Below are 19,807 nucleotides of genomic sequence, written 5' to 3'. Positions count from 1 at the left end.
ACTCCATAACCTCAGGCAGAGTCTGCTTGAACTTGAGGCTTCCCGAAATGTTAGGGCAGAACTGCAGCTGGAACAGCTCACACGTTCGCTCTCAGCTGAGCTGCAGGCAACCCGTGAGGAGATCCGGGCATCCCGCGAGGCCATGCGTGCAGAAGTGCAGGCAACCCGTGACGTGCTGCATGGGGATCTCCGCACTTTAATCCTCCAGAATCAGACCTTCCAGACCCGCATGCTTGCTGCCATGGAGGACCATACCAGGGCTTTGCGTGGGCTGCCTCCCATAGTGCCACCACCTCCTGATGCAGCAGCAGAGGGTGACGAGAGCGACGCAGTTCTCCCACAATGGCATAGCTGTGTAGGCCATGAGCCCATGGAGGTCTTTTTTTTTCGCAACATCCACGCAGGTGGGTGTTGGTGTGCACCCTGTCCTCGAACCTCCTGGGTGCCCCCCCTCCCCACCCACATGGCCATTTTTTGATTTTTTTTTTTACAGTGTGTTGCCTTGTGTGGCTCCCGTGGGCATCCACTGTATTCCGGCTGGGCACATGCAGGCTTGTCCTGAGTTTGGGTTAGATGCTTGGGTTCGTGAAACACACACCCCTCCTGCTTCCCATTTCCATGGACTTGCAAAGGGTGTGACCAAGTGACAGTGACTTACACAGTGACATTGGGCTCCCATGAGCTGTGTGGGCAGTCTGTAGTCAATACTGTGTGTACATCCCTAGTGGGTATTGTTGTTGTATTGTACACTGCATGGTATATTGATATGTGCTTGTGCATCCATGTCTTCCTCCTAATTTGCAGGTTCCGTCCTCATGTCTTCACAAGGCCGTCTCCTTTGCAGATGGAGTTCATGTTGTATGCAGTACACGGACACATTTGTGTGGCAGCAACACTCTACAGTTGGAAGGGGTCGATGTGCTGGCTTATTCAGGTTGTAAGACTACCATTACTTTGACTTAGTACTGTCATGTTTTTGCAATGTTTCATGGTGTGTTGCTGTATTGTGTTGGTGGTAAGTATTTGTTCATGTGTGCTGTTTGTTATTGATATTACTGGGAGCATATTGTCTGTGGGCAGTTTCCATTTGGGACAGTGCACTGTGTGAGACTTGTGTCAGGTCTTGTGCATTGCTTTGTTTGCTTTCACATTGCATGACATGCCATGGTGTGTTGGGTAGCGGAGCTGGGGAGGGGTTGGGGTGACATGGCGCTATTTTCATGTTGTATTTTGCAAGGGGGTAGTCATTCATGCAGCATAAATGTGTGTCTTTTTTGTGACACAGCATTGGTTGTCTTTCGGCAGGTAGGGATGCACACAATGTAAAAATTCCAGGTGACCAATCTCAGGCTGGTATGGTTGTGACAGTTGACTGTCCCTTATGTCATCATCATTGATTGTCAGCTGGTATGTGCCAGGGCTGTGTGCACTCCACAGGGGTGTGATTTTAGGTGAAGTAATTAGCCACCAGCTGAGTACGGGCTGCCTCACCACGTGCCCTTCCCCTCCCATGCGCAGCGGCCGTGCTTGTGTTTGGGGATGTGGGGGCACCACCATGTCCACGGGCAGGCCCCGGCGTGTTGCAACGTTGTGCAGGACACATGCTGCCACTAATATCCTGCACACTACTGGGGGCACGTATAGCAACTTCCCACCAGAGCGGTCAAGGGAGCGAAAGTGTGACTTGAGCACTCCAAATGTGCGCTCCACTATGCCCCGGGTTGCAATATGGGCTGTGTTGTATCTTACCTCGGGTGGTGTGGTGGGGTTCTGAATTGGCGTCATCATGTGGGTGCTCAGTGGGCAGGCACTGTCCCCTGGGGAGGTGATGATGGGTATCATTAGTGGGGTTGTGACATTACTCAGTATCTGACATGCATGCATGTGCAGGGGCATTTTACTCACCAAGCAGCCATGTATCGCCATGCCGCCCAGCTTCCAAGTCCCGGTTTAGGGTTGACATTCTGTAAATGAAACTGTCATGGGTGGACCCTGGATAGTTGGCATATACTGAGGTGATGATTCCCTTGGCATCACATACTACCTGCCCGTTGATGGAATGCCAGTGCTTGCGGTATCTGTAGATGTGCTCAGTTGCCCTGGGAGGACGTAGAGCCACATGGGTGCAGTCAATGGCAACTAGCACTTTGGGGTAGTGTGCCACCCCGTAAAAATCCTGGACGACAGCCTGCCTTTCTGCAGGTGTTCTGGGCAGGTATATGTGCCTGTGGACTGATGAGCATGCAGTCATGATGGCCAACACCTGGTGAAGGCAGCGTGACTGCGTGGCCTGTGATACCCCCCCCCACTATGGCAGTAGTCCGCTGAAATGAACCAGTGGCCAAGAAGTGCAGTACATTGAGCACCTTTTCCAAGGGGCTGAGTGCTTGGGAGCACAGTGTGGGTGATGTGAGGTCATCCTCCCACTCACTCACCAGGTCGAGTATTATGTGAGGTGGAAACCTGTACCTCCCATACACCTGGTCATCAGGCATCCCAAAAAGGCTGGTTCTGGGTGTAAAATTTCTGGGCCTGACTATCCTCCTCCACCTCCTGCGGTATCCCACGACCACTGCTGCGAGGAACGGTATATTCATCATGGCTTCTGAGCTTGTTTGTTGTTTGCGCGCACTTTTATGCTGCGCGAGTCCACGTACACCTGCTTCCTGCTGGCGTACGTCTTTCCGGATTAGCGCGTCTTTTTGGCGCACGCGTTAGCCCTGTTCGATTCCATGAATACGTGTTGTAGGCGCGCATGTGGGCGTTCCGCGCATTTGCCTCCAGTACTTCCCCTGTGACGCCCACATTTTCACGCGTTGTTCCCCATTCCGCGTGTTACGCCCTGTGTTACGCCTACTTTTGTTGTGTGCGCTTCGCTATGTGCACATTCGCCAGCGTGCGCCACGCAAGATTTTAGCACACATCCATGGATTTACATACGCACGGACTTCCATGAATCGCTGAGCGCGGGTTTCGCTGCGATTTTCATACTTGCACTGCGATTCGCATACTTTTGCACGCTTGCGCAGGAATTTTCAGTGCACATTAATTCCATGAATCGGCCTGAAAAAGTGAGGACAGAAACCTTCAACAGAGGACAAAATGGACGCCTATTGGTTCCTACTGTTGACCATGTGCAAGTGAATGAAGCTGGCAGAATAATGCTCTAAGTTTGAATAAGAGACAGCGAGTTAGTGGGTCTTTTATTTGATCCAAGTATGGTTGCATCAATAACATAGCCTTTATTCAGAGGTATACTTGCATAGCACCCATCCCCTACTGTCAATCACAGGTTGCTTTTAGGGACCTAGCCGCTCTCGACCAGGCTACATTTGTAATGGATTTGAATACACAGACGCATTCTACAACTCCTTCATCACTTCTTAGTCCTCTGACTACAGTCTTCCAAATGGTGTTCAACCTCATAGTGCTTCGAGACAAATACCAATGGCAGTAGGTGCTATACAAATATCATATAACATAACATGTATTGCACAGGTCTAGAAAAGTCCCTCACACCTGAGGGAGACATCCCAGCACTAAGATGGCAACCCTACCTACCATCTTCCCTTTCCCTTAGCAGTCTAACTTTGTTGCATCATATGAAACTGAAAACACTACTAGCACCATTGGTTTGTGATCTAGTAGGGGTGGCATGTATAAATACAGTATTTTGGAAACATATAATCGTTCTACAAAATGATGGTTCTATGGTCTTTCATCATCAGACGTTATAACGAATGCCTTTTAAATGTGTACAAAATCACAAAAAGGCTAATCGAAGGTTTTTGGGGGTTTCCCCCCTAAACTCCCACCTCCATACATGCCAACCCTCCCGATTTAGGCGGGAGACTCCCGATTTTTCAGTGAAAAATCATGCTATTTTTCACTGTCTCCCACCTGAAATAGCTGTAGCCCCAATACATTCCAATGGGGAATTGTTGGTCTCCCGATTTCCCTTTGGAAATCTCCCTCCCAGCTGTGTCTGAATGTTGGCATGTATGCACCTCAGCCACCTATTTTTTACTATTTACAAACCTCCTACCCCTTATCCGCCAAAAGCGTGTGAGTTGAGAGCTATGGCCTTATATTCACATAAATTGCCACTATAAAAAGCAGTAGGATCTGTCACTGAAATCTGTAGGCAGTAGGACTGCTTAAAAAGCAGTAGCCTACTGCCTAAATCTGTAGGGTTGGCAAGTATGCATCTGTGTTCTCAGTCGTCTGATTTGTTTATGACCGGGTGGACACTGGATAAATACTTAGAGATGGTGCTTTAATTGGTAAAATTGATCTGTAATGATTCCAGTGAAAGAGAGATACAAGAAGAAGATTTTTAAAGAGAATGGAAATTTCGAGATGAGTACAGAGTAAGATAAGATTGAGAGAAAAGGGGGTATCCTGGGGGTACCAGCTATGAGACAAATGATTAATTCAGATTTTCCACACATTCGTTACAGAAAGTCATAATTCTATTAAAGACACGGAGGCGAAGGATTATGCTTTCTCTTCATCTTTACTGTCAGCAGCAAAGAAAACCAAATATATAAATGACTAACAAAAACCAAGAAAAACTACAATAACCATGAGGTTTTCGGATTTTTTAGTCCATCACCATAGGTCCTCAAACTGACCACGTGTTCCAAATAACCAATAAAAAAATATCAGTCCTCAAATAAAAGCTCTTGTCCTCTTTCTATTCTCCCTCTTTCTTCGATCCTGCGAGGGTGTGTTCAGTACTTCTTCGAAACTCCATCCACGTCTTGACTCAGACCCCGGCTTGCTTGTTATCCGTCGCCCCTCCTACAGAAAATATAAATTTACAAAGGTGACTATAGACCGAAACCAAGGGTGGGCAATCGTACACATAAATACTATAAACCATATCTTCAAGAAATATTACCAATAATACCAATATTTCTTCATAAGCAGCACGTAAAAACAGATACAACATGATAAATATCAACTAAACATTCATACGATTGATAGGGTGGGATAATCCTTCGCCTCCGTGTCTTTAATAGAATTATGACTTTCTGTAACGAATGTGTGGAAAATCTGAATTCTATGTCAAGACCGGAGGCTCGGATTATGCTTGTTCAAAGCTTACTTACCACCAACGATGTCACACTTTCCATGGGTTTAAAATAGAAAGTTTTAAACGTCGATTCATTCGACCAATCTGCAGCTCTCATAACATCTTCTACCCTGGCTCCTATGTTATACGCTTTAGTAGCCATCGCTCCTCTAGCTGAATGGGCGCCATACCTCTCAACATCTATGCCCGCTTGAACCATCACCCATCTAAGCCATCTAGCAATGGTGGCCGGTACAACTGCTTTAAAAGGTCTGCAAATCGCTATCAACAATTGAGACACTCCCGGGGGTCTAACTTCCCTCGTCATCTCCTTGTAAGCCTCTATACACCTGACTGGACACAACTTTGGTTGAGCCGGAAAAGACTCATAAGAAATAGATCTCAAACCTGTTTTGGTCCTTTTTGTTATTAGGAAAGTCACCCCATTCGGAGATACACTCTTCCTATCAACCTCCAACACTCTAACATCAGATGATCTCTTGAATGCTAAAAGACATAAAAGCATAGCTAGTTTGCCCGAAATCGCTTTCCGGGACAATTCTTGATTATCCGGCCAAGATAAAAACAATTTCAAAACTTTATCTACATCCCACAACTGATTATATTTAACACTGGGCGGTCTCAACATCTTTACTCCCCTTAATCTACAGATCAAAGGATGTTCTCCAATCGCTATACCCTCTACTCTAGGGTGCCCCGCAGACATCGCAGACCTGGCTGTGTTGATTGTCCTGTAAGCCTTGCCCTGCGCTGCCATCTGAGCTAAAAAATTGACTACATGCACTACATCTGCTCTATCGGGATGAATATCCCTTTCCATACACCAGCTATACCATTTATCCCACGCTGATCTATAAGCTTTGTGAGTCCCTGGGGCCCATGATTCATTAATGATGTTTTCAGCCTCATTCGATAATCCTGGCCTAACCCAAGATCTCCTGAAATTGCCCATGCCACTAGCCTGAGTCCTCCTGACCTCACCAGTGGATGACTGCCCTCTCTGGGATCTCGAATGATAAATTCTGTGTCGGGTAGAACTACTGGGTTGTGATATGTTAGTTTCAATAGACTGGGAAACCACGCTTGACCCTTCCAGTCCGGCGTAATTAGAATTATGGATGCTTTTTGACGTCTCACCTGCACTAGCGTCCTCGCTATCATTGAGAAAGGAGGAAACACGTAATTCTTCTGGTGTTCCCAGGATTGAAGAAAGGCATCTGTCGCCTCCGCTTCCGGATCCGGTCTCCAGCTGAAGAACCGAGGAAGCTGTTTGTTTAACCTTGAAGCAAACAGATCGACCTGGCAAGGACCCCACCGTGTCATAATTTCCTGGAACACTACCTCGTCCAGCTTCCAATCGCTGGAGTCTCTGAGGTATTTTGAGTTCCAATTCATTCAACTGCCCCGGCAGATATTCCGCCGTCACTGAAACTCTTCTCTCCAGACAGAGTTCCCAAAATTCTTTCGCCAGTTCCGCCAATAACCTGGACCTCGTCCCCCCCAGTCTGTTGATGTACCTGACTGCGGAGACATTGTTGCGTTCTGTTAAAGATGGACAATGTGCTTTCTCCTGGGTCCAGCATCTCACTGCAAAAGACCCCGCCAACAACTCCAGGCAGTTTATGTGGAGTCTCATTTCCTGGTCCGACCACCTGCCTCCTGTGGACATGTTCCCACATCGGGCTCCCCAGCCCCTCTGCTGGCGTCGGACTCGATAATAAGGTCCGGGGATGAACCAAATATGGCTCTCCCGTTCCATGCATCCATATGAATGAGCCACCATTCTAGCTCCTCTCTCACTTCCTGTGAAATATTCACTTTTGATTCGTAAGAAACGCCCCTCCTGAGGTGAGATATCTTCAACCTCTGGAGTGCCCTGTAATGCAGGGGCCCTGGAAAAGTCGCTTGAATTGATGCCGCTAGCCGGCCCACCAATCTCGCCATGTCCCTCAACGACATTTCTCCTTTCGCTAGAGTATGTCTCAGTTGTTTCTTGATGTCGTTCACCTTGAGAATGAGTAAGCTGAGAGTTCCCTGTATCGAGTCCACTATGAAACCCAGAAACTCTATTGACTGAACAGGAACTATACTGGACTTCTCCCAATTTATCAGGGACCCCAGACCCTCTAACACCTATATTGTTATCTGAATCTGCTCTATCAACATTTCCTTCGCTTGACACATTAGACATATGTCGTCTAGATAAATTATCAGTCTTATCTCCTGAGCTCTGAGATGAGATACCACGGGTTTCATCATTTTGGTGAAACACCACGGTGCCGATGCCAGGCCGAAAGGCAGACATCGAAATTCCCAAATCGTTCTCTCCCAAACGAACCTTAGAAATCTGCAGTGTTCCTCTGCGATGGGAATGGTAAGGTATGCATCTTTCAAATCTATTCTGGCTAACCAATCTCCCTGAATAAGGGTATCTCTCAACAGATGTATCCCTTCCATCTTGAAATGTCTGTATACCACGTAACTGTTTAGGCCTCTCAGATTTATGATTGGTCTCGTCTTGTGTCTTCCTTTTACTATGAACATATTGCTTATGTAACCTCCTACCTGAACCGCAGCAGGTCGAATAGCTCTTTTGCTTTCCAAACCCTGTAATTCTCTTTCCAGTAAAGCCTTGTCTTCTCTGTTCATTTCTAAGCCTCTTGACGGTTCTCTCTGATAAGGAGTTTCTATAAAATCTATATAAAAACCTTGAGCAGTCTGAATCACCCAGGGATCCCCTGAAATGTTCAACCAATTCTCTAAAAATTGAGCAGTCCTCCCCCCTACCTCTGGGGTCACCGGAAGTGTGTATGGTAATCTCACCTGTGTTATTTTGCTGACGCTCCCCTCGCCAGATTCTGCCTCTTCCCCTACTCCTCGATGGGAAGAAAGGCGTCTGTCTGCGCTCTTCTTAATCGCGCCAATTTGCTCTGTCTTGGAAGGATCGGTTGAATTGGTACTGGCCAGCCGAGCGACCCCTGCCTCTGCTGGCCCGTCCAAAAATCTGCCTCCCGAAAACTCTCTTAAGAGAGGCTTGCGCCTTATCCAAGGCTGCGTACGAATTCACAAATCTGGTGAGCTCCTTGATCAAGGAGTCTCCAAATAACTTTCCTTTAGCCGAAAAGGCTGAATCAGACGAGGCTAATTCACTCAACTTTGGGTCGATCTTAACCAACAAAGATCTCCTCCTTTCGGTGGTTATAGCATGATTAGCATTACCCAACATGCATATCGCCCTTTGGGCCCATCCTATGAGGATTGCCGGGTCTATCGGCTCCCCTTTTACTTTTGCGTCCTCTCCCATCTGGAGGATCTTTGTGAGGGGTCCCATCACATCAAGCATCTTATCCTGACAGGATCGCCAGGATCGATCAAGTCCTTTCCTCACATCTTTCGTGAATTTACCCATAAAGGTAATCATTTTTTCATCAATTACTGGTGTATCAGCTGCCCCTTCAGGGAGGAGTGGTCTGGGGCATTCTGCCCTCATTTTGCTTCTAGCCTCTTTGGCTAGCAGCGCCCTCAGGCATTTCTTTAAATATGTCGCAATTCTTTTGGGGGGTTCCCATTCTGATGATCTGGGATGAATCAGTGCTTCCGGATCGAAATCCTCATCATCAGCACCGTCCCCCTCTGTCTCCTCATTCTTCCTTTTCTTTATCGCCTCATGGCTTTCTTCGCCTGAAGAGGATATCGATAGTACTTCCTCCTCTTCAGGGTACTTCTCCTACCACTCATTCTCACTCTCATCTGAGGTATGAGATGATTCTCGTCCCCTGCTAGGCACCACTTTACTTTTCCTTTTTCTCTTTCCACCTTTCTTTCCTGGTGGAGTGCCCGGGGGGGGTGTGGGCCTCCTCCGCCCTACGGGCTGATTTACTGCCCCCTTTGGACTTCATTCAAGTCTTCAGACCCTTGACCTCCTCCAGGCCCTGAGAAAAACAGAGCCAATCCTCCATCAGCGCTCTTTGCTGAGGATCATGTCCCAATGAAGCCCCCAGGGCTTTGTGTAGGACATCAGTCATGGCTGTGTGGCTCCTCTTTTGGCTAACACTAGCCTTCCCCTCATCACTGGAGGAACTCATTATTCTCAGGCCCTGGGGAATTTCCAATGAATAAAAGTATGTATACCAGGGATTAATCAACTCTCTCAGTACAGGGAGCCAAAAATCTGTCCAAATTAGTAAACTCCCTGGTTCTGGATATATATAAACAGATATAATAATATCCAATGACAGGTTTTACCTGGGACCGTGCCCGTATGACTGCGGTATCACTGACTGCCTGCAGGGGCGCTGTAGGACTCTTGAAACAGAACGCTATGTCCGTATGAACGATGCGTATTGTTATGGCAAAGAATTGCAATCCGCAACGGATTCCCGTTCAATAATCACACCGACACTTTCTAAAGACTCCTCTCATACGCTCGGCACGGAAGAAGTGAGCGCCGGAACTACGCGGTCCCGTCGCGCTCCTTCTTCCGTACCGCAGTGCCCTCTTCGGCGGTTCTGAGAAGCTGCGGCCGCCGGTGCACCAGCCCCGTCGCGGCCGTAACTTCAAGAACCGTGTGAGTGTAACGGATATGCTCCGCCCAAAGGCACGTTACGCTCAAACAGTAAAACACAATACACTGTTATAAACACACACCAAGCTTTCTACAAGAATAAGAAGAAAAGTACTTAACTCGCTGCCGAGCAGCAAAGAAAGAGGGAGAATAGAAAGAGGACAAGAGCTTTTATTTGAGGACTGATGTTTTTTATTGGGTATTTGGAACACGTGGTCAGTTTGAGGACCTATGGTGATGGACTACAAAATCCGAAAACCTCATGGTTATTGTAGTTTTTCTTGGTTTTTGTTAGTCATTTACATATTTGGTTTTCTTTGCTGCTGACAGTAAAGATGAAGAGAAAGCATAATCTGAGCCTCTGGTCTTGTCATAGAATTAATCTATGTGTGTAGTATTGGGGGGCAGGGAGGGGGGGCTTTACAGAGTAATTGAGTAGTGTAATACCAGAGGAGAGTGGCAGTTTTGTGCTATTGTTTATGTGAACAGGTAAGAAGAGGTAATTAGTATGCCTTATGTAGCAGGGTGAGAAGATACACCACCTCTTATAATAACTTCTCACAGTATCTTTATATTTGGACAGCTTTTGTTCACCTCACCAAATCACATGCATTGTTATGCAACGTTCCCATTCTAAAATGGACGCTAGGTCCCGGCAGAACGCAGTGACGCACGCCCGGTTGGGGGCGGGGGAGCAGCTGTCCATCTTCCAGCTCTTTGATCCCCTGAAAGGCGTCCCCCTGGGAAAGGACAGCAGGTCCAGGAGAGGCGTGATTACGTAGTCACTTACGTGCTCACGTCACGATCCTGTCTGTGTGATAGGGGGCAATGGAAAAAAACAGAATGACAAAGCTAACGTTCCTGGAACCTAGCAGCCTTCTTCTGTGACCGGGTGAGGTTCAGTTGGAAAATTCAGTTTATAAAATAATAACACAAGCTTTACAGTTTTAAAACAGTATTACTGTACAAAAATATTTATTTCATAATTTTTATTTGGTGGATAAATATTATACATGTTTTTCGAATCTCATGTTTGATTACTGTTTAAACACTTAAAGGACCAACATATGTGTGGCGCTTGATGAAAGTATTGTCAATTGCTTCTGTCGCCTTTGAAAGGCAGACCGAAATCGTACATTCCAAGATGTCCGTTCCTTGTTTCCTTTCTTTCCAGGAATCCTGGCCCTCCGTCTGTATTTTATACGCATGCGCCATGAGTCTCTGTTTGTCGCAATGCTACAGCGCGGAGGAATACCCATGTAGACCTTGGCCGATGTTTTCCCTTTTCAATGCCCCTGTTTCTTAACGAAGAGAGGTTGGGTTTCCGCGGCAAAGATAAAACAGTGTCCTGACCCGCGGCGGGAAACCGAGAGCGCATAGCCTCGGCCTCCCGTAATGTGTGGGCGGGGCCAGGGTGACGGGGCACTACTTCGCCTGTAAGTAGTTCCGGCAGCGGCTGTTGTGTTCGGTCCCGGAGCGGTCGCCATTTCAGGAGCAGCGTCAGAGCGAGGGCCAGCGAGCGACGCGGCCGGTCTAGTGAGGCCCACTCGCCCGCCCAAACATCCCCGCCCTCCAGCCCACAGCCCCGGAGCCCAGCAAAGCGCCGCCCCCCCACCGGAGCGCACAGATACCCGGCACAGCCCCCGGCCACCCCCCTCCCACAAACCCCCCCCCCGGGCCGCGGAGAACCGGCTGGCAACCATGGCATCCTCCGTGGGAAACGTGGCGGACAGCACAGGTAATGGACAAGGGGGAGACACAGCTCGGCAGCGGCCGGTGGGCTGCACGGCCCCCACGCCAGCTGCAGGAGCGTGGGGTGCGTGCAGCCGGGTGCACCCACCAGCAGACAGCGCTCCAATAGCAAAGGCACGTGGCCACTGAGGCGCAGCAGCACAACAAGGCATGCCCCCTCCCAACCCCCACGCATCGGGCAGGCACAGGCCCCCCTCCCCGCTCAAGCATGGTGGCAACCCGAACCCCCCACCTCAAGCGATGCGTGCAAAGCGGCGTGCACCCCCAAAGCACAGCATCTGTGCGTGCAAGGCGGCGTGCACCCCCAAAACACAGCATCTGTGCGTGCAAGGCAGCCTGTGCACCCTCAAAACACAGCATCTGTGCGTGCAAGGCAGCCTGCACCCCCCTCCCCCCAACACAGCATCTGTGCGTGCAAGGCAGCCTGCACCCCCCCAACACAGCATCTGTGCACCCACGGCAGCCTGCACCCCCACCCCCCCCCCCAACACAGCATCTGTGCACTCACGGCAGCCTGCACCCCCCCCAACACAGCATCTGTGCACTCACGGCAGCCTGCACCCCCCCCCAACACAGCATCTGTGCACTCACGGCAGCCTGCACCCCCCCCCCCAACACAGCATCTGTGCACTCACGGCAGCCTGCACCCCCCCAACAGCATCTGTGCACTCACGGCAGCCTGCACCCCCCCCCCCCAACACAGCATTTGTGCACTCACGGCAGCCTGCACCCCCCCCCCCCCAACACAGCATTTGTGCACTCACGGCAGCCTGCACCCCCCCCCCAACACAGCATCTGCACTCACGGCAGCCTGCACCCCCCCAACACAGCATCTGCACTCACGGCAGCCTGCACCCCCCCCCCCAAACACAGCATTTGTGCACTCACGGCAGCCTGCACCCCCCCCCCCCCAAACACAGCATTTGTGCACTCACGGCAGCCTGCACCCCCCCCCCCCCAAACACAGCATTTGTGCACTCACGGCAGCCTGCACCCCCCCAAACACAGCATTTGTGCACTCACGGCAGCCTGCACCCCCCCAAACACAGCATTTGTGCACTCACGGCAGCCTGCACCCCCCCCCCCCCCCAACACAGCATCTGTGCACTCACGGCAGCCTGCACCCCCCCCCCCAACACAGCATCTGTGCGTGCATTGACACATTCGCAACCCCCAAAGCACAGCATCTGCTCTGCCACTCCCCCAGCCGTGCATCTGAAGGCATTGCCATGTCTGCTAGCCAACGCACCCCCAAACCCGTGCACCTCGGTAAATGATCCAACAGCCACACACCGGCCCCAAATAGCACATGCACACCTGCACGGCAGTGGCTGTCACCTGCCCTCTGCCACATTAGCCACAGCATGATCGCACAGCTGCACTCCATCCTGACATGACACAGTCACTCCCAGACCAGCCCCCCCCCCCCCTGACACGCCACAGCTGCACACATGGAGTGGCTGAGCGCTCTTCTTACCTGCTGTTTGTATAGTGCCTTGCTGACATTGCTCTCGCTTCGATGTGCTGTGGCTGGACAGACCTGCAATAAAGAATATGACGTTGCTTGCAAATACTCTGTATAGCATCAAGCGAATGTTTTATTACCAATGATGACTTTCTGCACACACGTCATCGCTGTGCTACCAAGAGGTTGGGAAGCGCATCGTGGGGGGGTTGCTAGGTCCCTTACTGAGAGTTGGACTACCTTTTCATGGGGTTTACCTGTATTGTATGGGGCACTCTGCTGAAAGCGGACGCGGTCAGCCTGGCCACAGTTAGGGCTCCACTATCCTCCTACATCCTTGATCACGTGCAATTGGCTGATCCATTCAGTGCTGTCCCTTATGCCTTACTTGGGAATGGCCAGACCTATATGGCACTCGCAGGCCTTGTAACTGAACGTACAGTATGGTATATTGGAACGCTCCCTGTTAGGTTTTTATGGATTTTGAGATGTTCAGTATTTTGTGAACACACACATGCTAAAATACATGGTCTTGCTTAGCGCTCCACGTTGGTCTACAAAGCCAATGCATTTGGAAAGTAACACAATGGCGAGGCTAACAAAGGAATTTCTTACCATTTAAAGTAATTTTCATTCTTGTAACAATGCTGTTCAGGTCGGCAGCAATGGCACAGTGGACGTTTCTTTCTGAAGGTGATAACGAGTCGCTGCTTGCCTCATTGAAGCACTCGTTATAACTCGTAGAGCAAACAATCGTGGATACATGCAGATCCAAGTGACTTTCAAATAAATATGAATTCATGCAGATGGAAATGATAAAAACAAGCACTCCATTAAACCATGAGGTTTATTCCTACTGCAGTCTCCACCGCCACCCCTGACCCTCTGTACTTCACTGGCCTCCACTTCTTAACCGAAACTCAGGACATCTGTCCTCCCTCCCTAACTCTTGGGGAGGGGGCCGCCCTCTTCCCTCCTACTCCTCTTTCCCGCCCATAGCACCGGATGAGGTCTCCTCCAGAACTATAAAGTACAATATTGCCAACCTTGGACGATTTCTGTAATCACTGCTTTCCGCTAACCCTCAAGCACTCCCTTGTGCATCCTCTGCTCAAAAGCCCTCGGCCGACCCCTCCTGCCTGGCTAACTCCTGTCCTGTCTCCATTGCACCTTTCCTGAGCAAACTCTTGGGGAAGCTTGTCATCTTCCAATTGATCCAACACACTGAATCTTTTGGTTGTCTCCACAGCCACTAGTCTGGCTTCAGAGCAGCCACAGACATGGAAACTGCTCGACTGAACACACGTGAAGACTTGCTCTCAATTCCAACTCTCCATCCTTTCTTATCCTTCTGGATCTTTCCTCTGCCCTCGCTGCGGTCAATCATGCCACCCTGATAAATATGCTTTTTAACACCCATGGCATCACAGATCTGGCACTGGACTGGTTGAACTGATTCCTGTCCGACCAACTTTCCTAGCTTCAACTGGGCCCTTTTTCTCTCCCCTATCTCACTGTCCACCTGCAGCGTCCTTCAAGGCTCTATCCTCTCGCTGTGACTCTTCAACATCTTCCATGCCCCTCTGGCCTACCTGATCTTTCTCTCCTCACTTCCAGTGTTATGCACACGGCATGGTGTGCTGCCAGTGATCTGTCTTAATGTCAGTAAGACCAAGATCCTTCTCATTGGGACCCCTGCTCCATCCTTCCTCTGGCTGCCCTCTATGGGTCACCACCCCCTTTTGTGAGGCAAAAACCCTTGTCATCTTTGACCTCCTGTCTCTCCCCTTCTCTCCTCCAATCGCAGACTTGCCAAGAAGGCCCACTATCAGCTGCGCCTCTTCAAAGGCATTCTCCCTTTCCTCATCGTCCCCCAGAAACTCAATGTCTCCAGAGCTCTGCTCTTTTCTAGACTGGACTACAACAGCCTCCTCAATCTTCCTTCATCCTCGCTTCACCCCCATCAACTAATCCAGAATAGGACTGCAAGACCTATCCTTGGCCTGAAGCTCAGGGACCACATCTCTCCAGCCCTATACTATCTCCACTGACTCCTGGTGGCTCTGAGGATCAAGACCCTCTGCATCACCCACAAGGCTTTCTGCAGCCTGGGACCCTGGTACATCCAACTCTATACCCCTAAATACCTCCTTGCTAGAGCACTTTGGCCTTCTAGCTCCAACTCTCTGCAGATCAGACACTTTTCCAAGCTGGGGGGGGGGGCGGCGCTCCCTCTGGAAGAATGGTCTCCCTGCTCCTCTCTGGCATGAGCCAGATCTACTCAAGTTACGGAAGCTCCAAAAGTCCCTCCTTTTCTCTTCTTCCTTTCCTCTTCCCCCACCCCTGCTAACGCCCCGTCTCCTGCAGTGACTGGCTGCCTGGTCCCCCCCCCCATCTGAATGTCACAAGGCCTAGTAAGGCCGTTATTAACTATGTTCCTTGCCCCCCCCGGCCCTCCCCTTTTTGCCTTGTGGTGCCTTGAAAAAACACTTGTTGTATGGACCTCTTACAAATATCCTATAAATAAAAAATAAACATTTATGCCAAGCAATGCTGTAAACTGTTATTGTATGGGTGCCTTGTATTTTGGCTTTCTTACTTGTAAGTGCTGTGAAAGTGAGTATTCAATATACTATTCTCAGATGGGAGTTGCCACTTCCAGGGAGAGCTGTGCAAATGGGTTTAGTTTACTGATTGTTGCGAGGAATGTAGTGTTCTGACCAGAAGAAAATGTAGTTTGTTTGTTTATTTGATGATGCGCTCCAAACACTTGGGCAGCTGGGCGCAACACTACAAGTAGACTCGAAACTTAGTTACAGTGCCTGACACTGGCTATTACAAAACAGTGGTAACTTAGAACAAATGATACAGGTGATACAGTACATATAGGATCAAGATGAGTAAGCGCAGAAGAATACCTTGTTAACAAATGTATAACATGATCAGTTAGATAAGGGTTAATATCGTTACATATCATTGTTATGCAGCCATTTGAGAGCGTTCGATCTAAATCTAGTGTAGGGTAATGGTCGCCTAGGGTCAGGTGGGAGTATGTTCCGTGATTGTGCAGCTCTAACTGGGAAGCTAGATCCACCTGCCGTGGAAAGTTTGAATCTCGGGACTTCAAGTAGGAAGGTGTTGGCAGATCTCGTCAGTCGGTTAGAGGGTCTCCAGTTGATTCTTTCAGCTAGGTATGGGGGTGCTTGATTGTTGAGACATTTGAATGTGAGAGAAATAGTTTCAAGGAGGATTCTGTCCTTTATCTTTAGCCAGTGGGCCTCAGTCCGGTGTTTGGAGATATGCTCTCTACGTGGGATGTTCAAAGCTGCTCTTAGAGTGTTATTTTGTAATCTCTGGAGTTTGTCAATGACCGACTTATTTGCACCTGAGTATAAGCCGTTGCAATAGTCCAGTCTGGACATGACAAGGGCATTGGCCAAGGTGAGGCAGCAGGCACTGGACAGGAAGGGTCTGGCAGCACGGATGAGTTTACACGTGTAGGTGGTAGTAGAGGCGAGGGAGTTCACTTGCTTTTTGAGGGTGAGCGCTGAGTCGAGGTAAAAACCTAGAGTTTTAACCTCTCGCATAACCTTAATAGTATTATTGTCGATGTTAAATGAGGCATAGTCTGGGGTGAGTTTAGATAGGTTATGGTCTGATCCGAGGAGCAGGATTTCAGTTTTATCGTCGTTCAGGCAGAGGCCATGGGTGGCCATCCATGTCTGAATGAGGATGTATATTTTATTCACCAAGGCCAGGTCCGCTCCATAGTTGCCCGAAAGGGGTATGAGGATCTGGGTGTCATCTGCATAATTTGTGTAGGTGACACCGTCTGTCCAGCTAGTCGAACAATGACTTGGTGAAAATGTTGTACATGGTGGGTGAGACACAGGAGCCCTGTGGGACTCCACATGTAATTTGGATGGGATCAGCACAAGTGGAGGTGGAGAACACCCTCATGGTCCGGTTGGCTAGAAAGGATTGGACCCATGCTATAGCTTCTCCTATGAAATTGGCAGCGAGCTTGAGGTGGTTGCATAGAACTGCATGATCGACCAGATCAAAAGCTGCTGACAAGTCCAATAGGAATAGCAACGCTATTTTCCCACTATCCTTGAATTCCTCCATTTTAGTTTTAAGATCTCTCAGGGCTGTTTCAGTGCTGTGGAGAGGGCGAAAGCCCGATTGGCGCGAGCCTAGTAGATGGTTAGCTTCTAAGTAATCTTGAATTTGGAGATAGGCTACTCTATCAATAATTTTTAGTAGGAAAGGTACAGTGGTGATAGGCCTATAGTTGGTTGGGATGGATCAAGGGTTTGTTTTTTAAGAAAGGGGAGGACCCAGGATTCTTTTAGGTTGGCTGGCACTGTGTTGGATTTGAAGGGGGAGTTAATGAGCTTCGAGATGAATGGGGCTAAATCTCTGGCTGCGTCCTTTATTATTTGAGCTGGGCAACTGTCGCCCTTACAGTTGGAGGGCTTCAGTGAGAGGATCACCTTTTCAGTGTCGATAATGGAGATAGGTTTGAAGCTAAAAGGGGGGATAGTGTTAGGTTCAGTCACTAGAGGTGCTTGATCAGTAGGAGTGAGGGCATATTTTTTTATTAGATATTTTAAGTTGGAGGGTGGAGATTGTATTCGATAGGGCGTTCTGTATATGAGTGCACCATATCTTGTCCTTGGGGAACGTGTCCGTTGGTTGAATGGCAGATTCCATTTCCCGGAGGATGGCAAAAAGTTCCTTGGTATTAGATTTGGCATTGGTAATTCTGTCATTGAATACGTTTTTTTTTTTTGTATTGATAATTTCAGTCTTTTAATATTTGGTGAATTGGGTTAAACTCGCTTTGTTGTCGTCGGTAGGCGAATTACGCCAGATACTTTGGAGTTTTCGTTTCTGCTTTCTAAGGTCCTTACGCTGGGGTGTGAACCAAGCATTAAGGTGGGCTTCTTGTTTAGCTTTACATAGTTTTGGAGGTGCAATAGTATCTAGTGCATGAGACATAGCTTTATTACTAGGGTGTCTGGGTCAGTATTGTTCTTCAGGCCATTAATAGTGGGCAGGAGGAGGGGGATGAGTTTTTCTGTAGTAATGTCTTTTTTTTACTTCTGGTGGGGAGTGGTGGTATCATTTTGATAATTTTAGGGCTGAGGAGATCAAGCGTGGCAGTGAAATTTATTAGATAGTGGTCGGTCCATGGCTGAGGGGTGATGTCAGTAATGACTATGTTGCAGTTAAGGTCAGATACCCAGTCAAGGGTTCTCCCTTTGGCATGTGTGGGGGAGAGGACTTTTTGGGTAAGGCCGTGGTCATTTAGGATAGCTGTTATAGAGGGGGCATTTTTGTTATCTGGCTCATTAAAGCCGATGTTAAAGTCGCCCATCAGCAGCGTTTGTGAATGATTTTGGGTATTGTTCGCTATGAGGGTGGTAAGGTCATCTTCGAAGGTTCCCAAGGGACCTGGGGGCCTATAGATCAAATGAATAGTTAGTGTGCGGTTATTGGAGAGTATCAATTTTGCTGAGAGTACTTCGCAGGAAGCACAGGGAGGTGAGGTGGTGAGTCTGATACGCAAAGTGGTTTTAGCGATGATGGCTAGGCCACCGCCTTTAGCATTAGGTCTCTCTACTCTATGGATCTGGTAATTGTCAGGTACGGCTAACATCAAGGAGGGTCCTGCTGCCTCGTGGAGCCAGGTTTCTGTTATGGCAAGGAGGTCAATACTGTTGTTTAGTATGTCAGCAATTTCTTTTTTTAATAACACACTTTATTGGTTTTTAAACATACACCCGCTGGATTGTCTGGGGCCAGCGTCTACACAACAACAGTAATACTCATAACAGCGTTAAAGGTAACGTTGGATGGAGAACAAACACTTATATGGAACACATACTGGATGTTTTCATGTAGTCTCTAATACACAGTATAATGTGGTTTGGTAGGCTAGCAGATCTTCGGAGGGCATTGTCCTCACCATTTAGTCTATGATGTTATGATGTCAACGGCACAATGGTTCATATCATGTCTTCCCAGCGCTGCCATATCTTGTCTGCTTTTCAGGGCAGCCTCTGGCTCTGTAGACCCTCCTTTCGATCGCGATGCAGATTTCTACATCAGTTATCTACTGCTCCACTAGTATGTCAGCAATTTCAGTTGCATGGGCTACCATGGAACTAGCGTTGATAAGGGATTCAGTAAATGATGGGGTATTCTTAGGGATAGGATAGCTTACAGATATATCTGTGTGCTTGTTTTGACTCTGGTGTTTCTTTTTATCAGAGTGAGTGGGATTTGGGGTCGGAGTTAAGGGTTTCGTGGCTTGAGTTTGCTTATCCAAGTGCGTCTGTATAGTTGGAAATCTAACAGTATTGTTTATGCTGTTTCGTTTGGGTTCGTATATGCAAGGTAATCTTGCTCTAAGTCTCAAGTTTCTGTCTGTGGGTGGGCTAGTGCTGTAGGTAGCAAAGGCCATGATTGTGGTTAAGAGGGTCCGGGAGGTCAGGCTTCTGCACATGGTAGTTAGAGTAGTTAACTGGTACAATTTACTTCGCTAGGATGTCTGGCTATGGTGACACAATATAGATTGCGGGTGGCTGGTTGTAACCGGGGGTCACCTAGTGATATGGAGCATGATATTCAAGATTCACAATATGAACTAAAATGCATAGTCTGTTAATGACCATAAGGCACAGCACAATCAACGTGGTCTGTTATTGACCATAAGGCATAGCACAATCAACGTGGTCTGTTAATGACCATAAGGCACAGCACAATCAACGTGGTCTGTTAATGACCATAAGGCACAGCACAATCAACGTGATCTGTTAATGACCATAAGGCACAACGCAATCAATGACCATAAGGCACAACGCAATCAAAGTGTTCTGTTAATGGCTATGAGACGCACTAGGGGGCAATCAACAGGCAT

The 19,807-nt window shown here is 48.5% G+C and overlaps 1 protein-coding gene across 3 annotated transcripts in view; it reads left to right on the top strand.

Annotated features, from left to right (window-relative positions):
• The first annotated feature begins 11,113 nt into the window (after nucleotides 1-11,113).
• Nucleotides 11,114-19,807, top strand: part of OGT (O-linked N-acetylglucosamine (GlcNAc) transferase) — an 810,702-nt gene continuing 802,008 nt past the window's right edge. Inside the window, exon 1 of one of the 3 annotated variants that reach the window (XM_069612350.1) lies at nucleotides 11,114-11,400. In XM_069612350.1, the coding sequence (XP_069468451.1) occupies nucleotides 11,364-11,400 (37 nt within the window). In that variant the 5' untranslated portion in view covers nucleotides 11,114-11,363. The remainder of the gene's footprint in view (nucleotides 11,401-19,807) is intronic. The other 2 variants (XM_069612349.1, XM_069612348.1) reach the window with 2 other exon arrangements.

This window comes from Ambystoma mexicanum, chromosome 5p (assembly GCF_040938575.1).
Source record: "Ambystoma mexicanum isolate Mex_15411 chromosome 5p, UKY_AmexF1_1, whole genome shotgun sequence".
NCBI classification, from domain to species: Eukaryota; Metazoa; Chordata; class Amphibia; order Caudata; family Ambystomatidae; genus Ambystoma; species Ambystoma mexicanum.
Note: the sequence above shows the minus strand (reverse complement) of the source record. Positions and strands in the feature narration are given on the sequence as shown.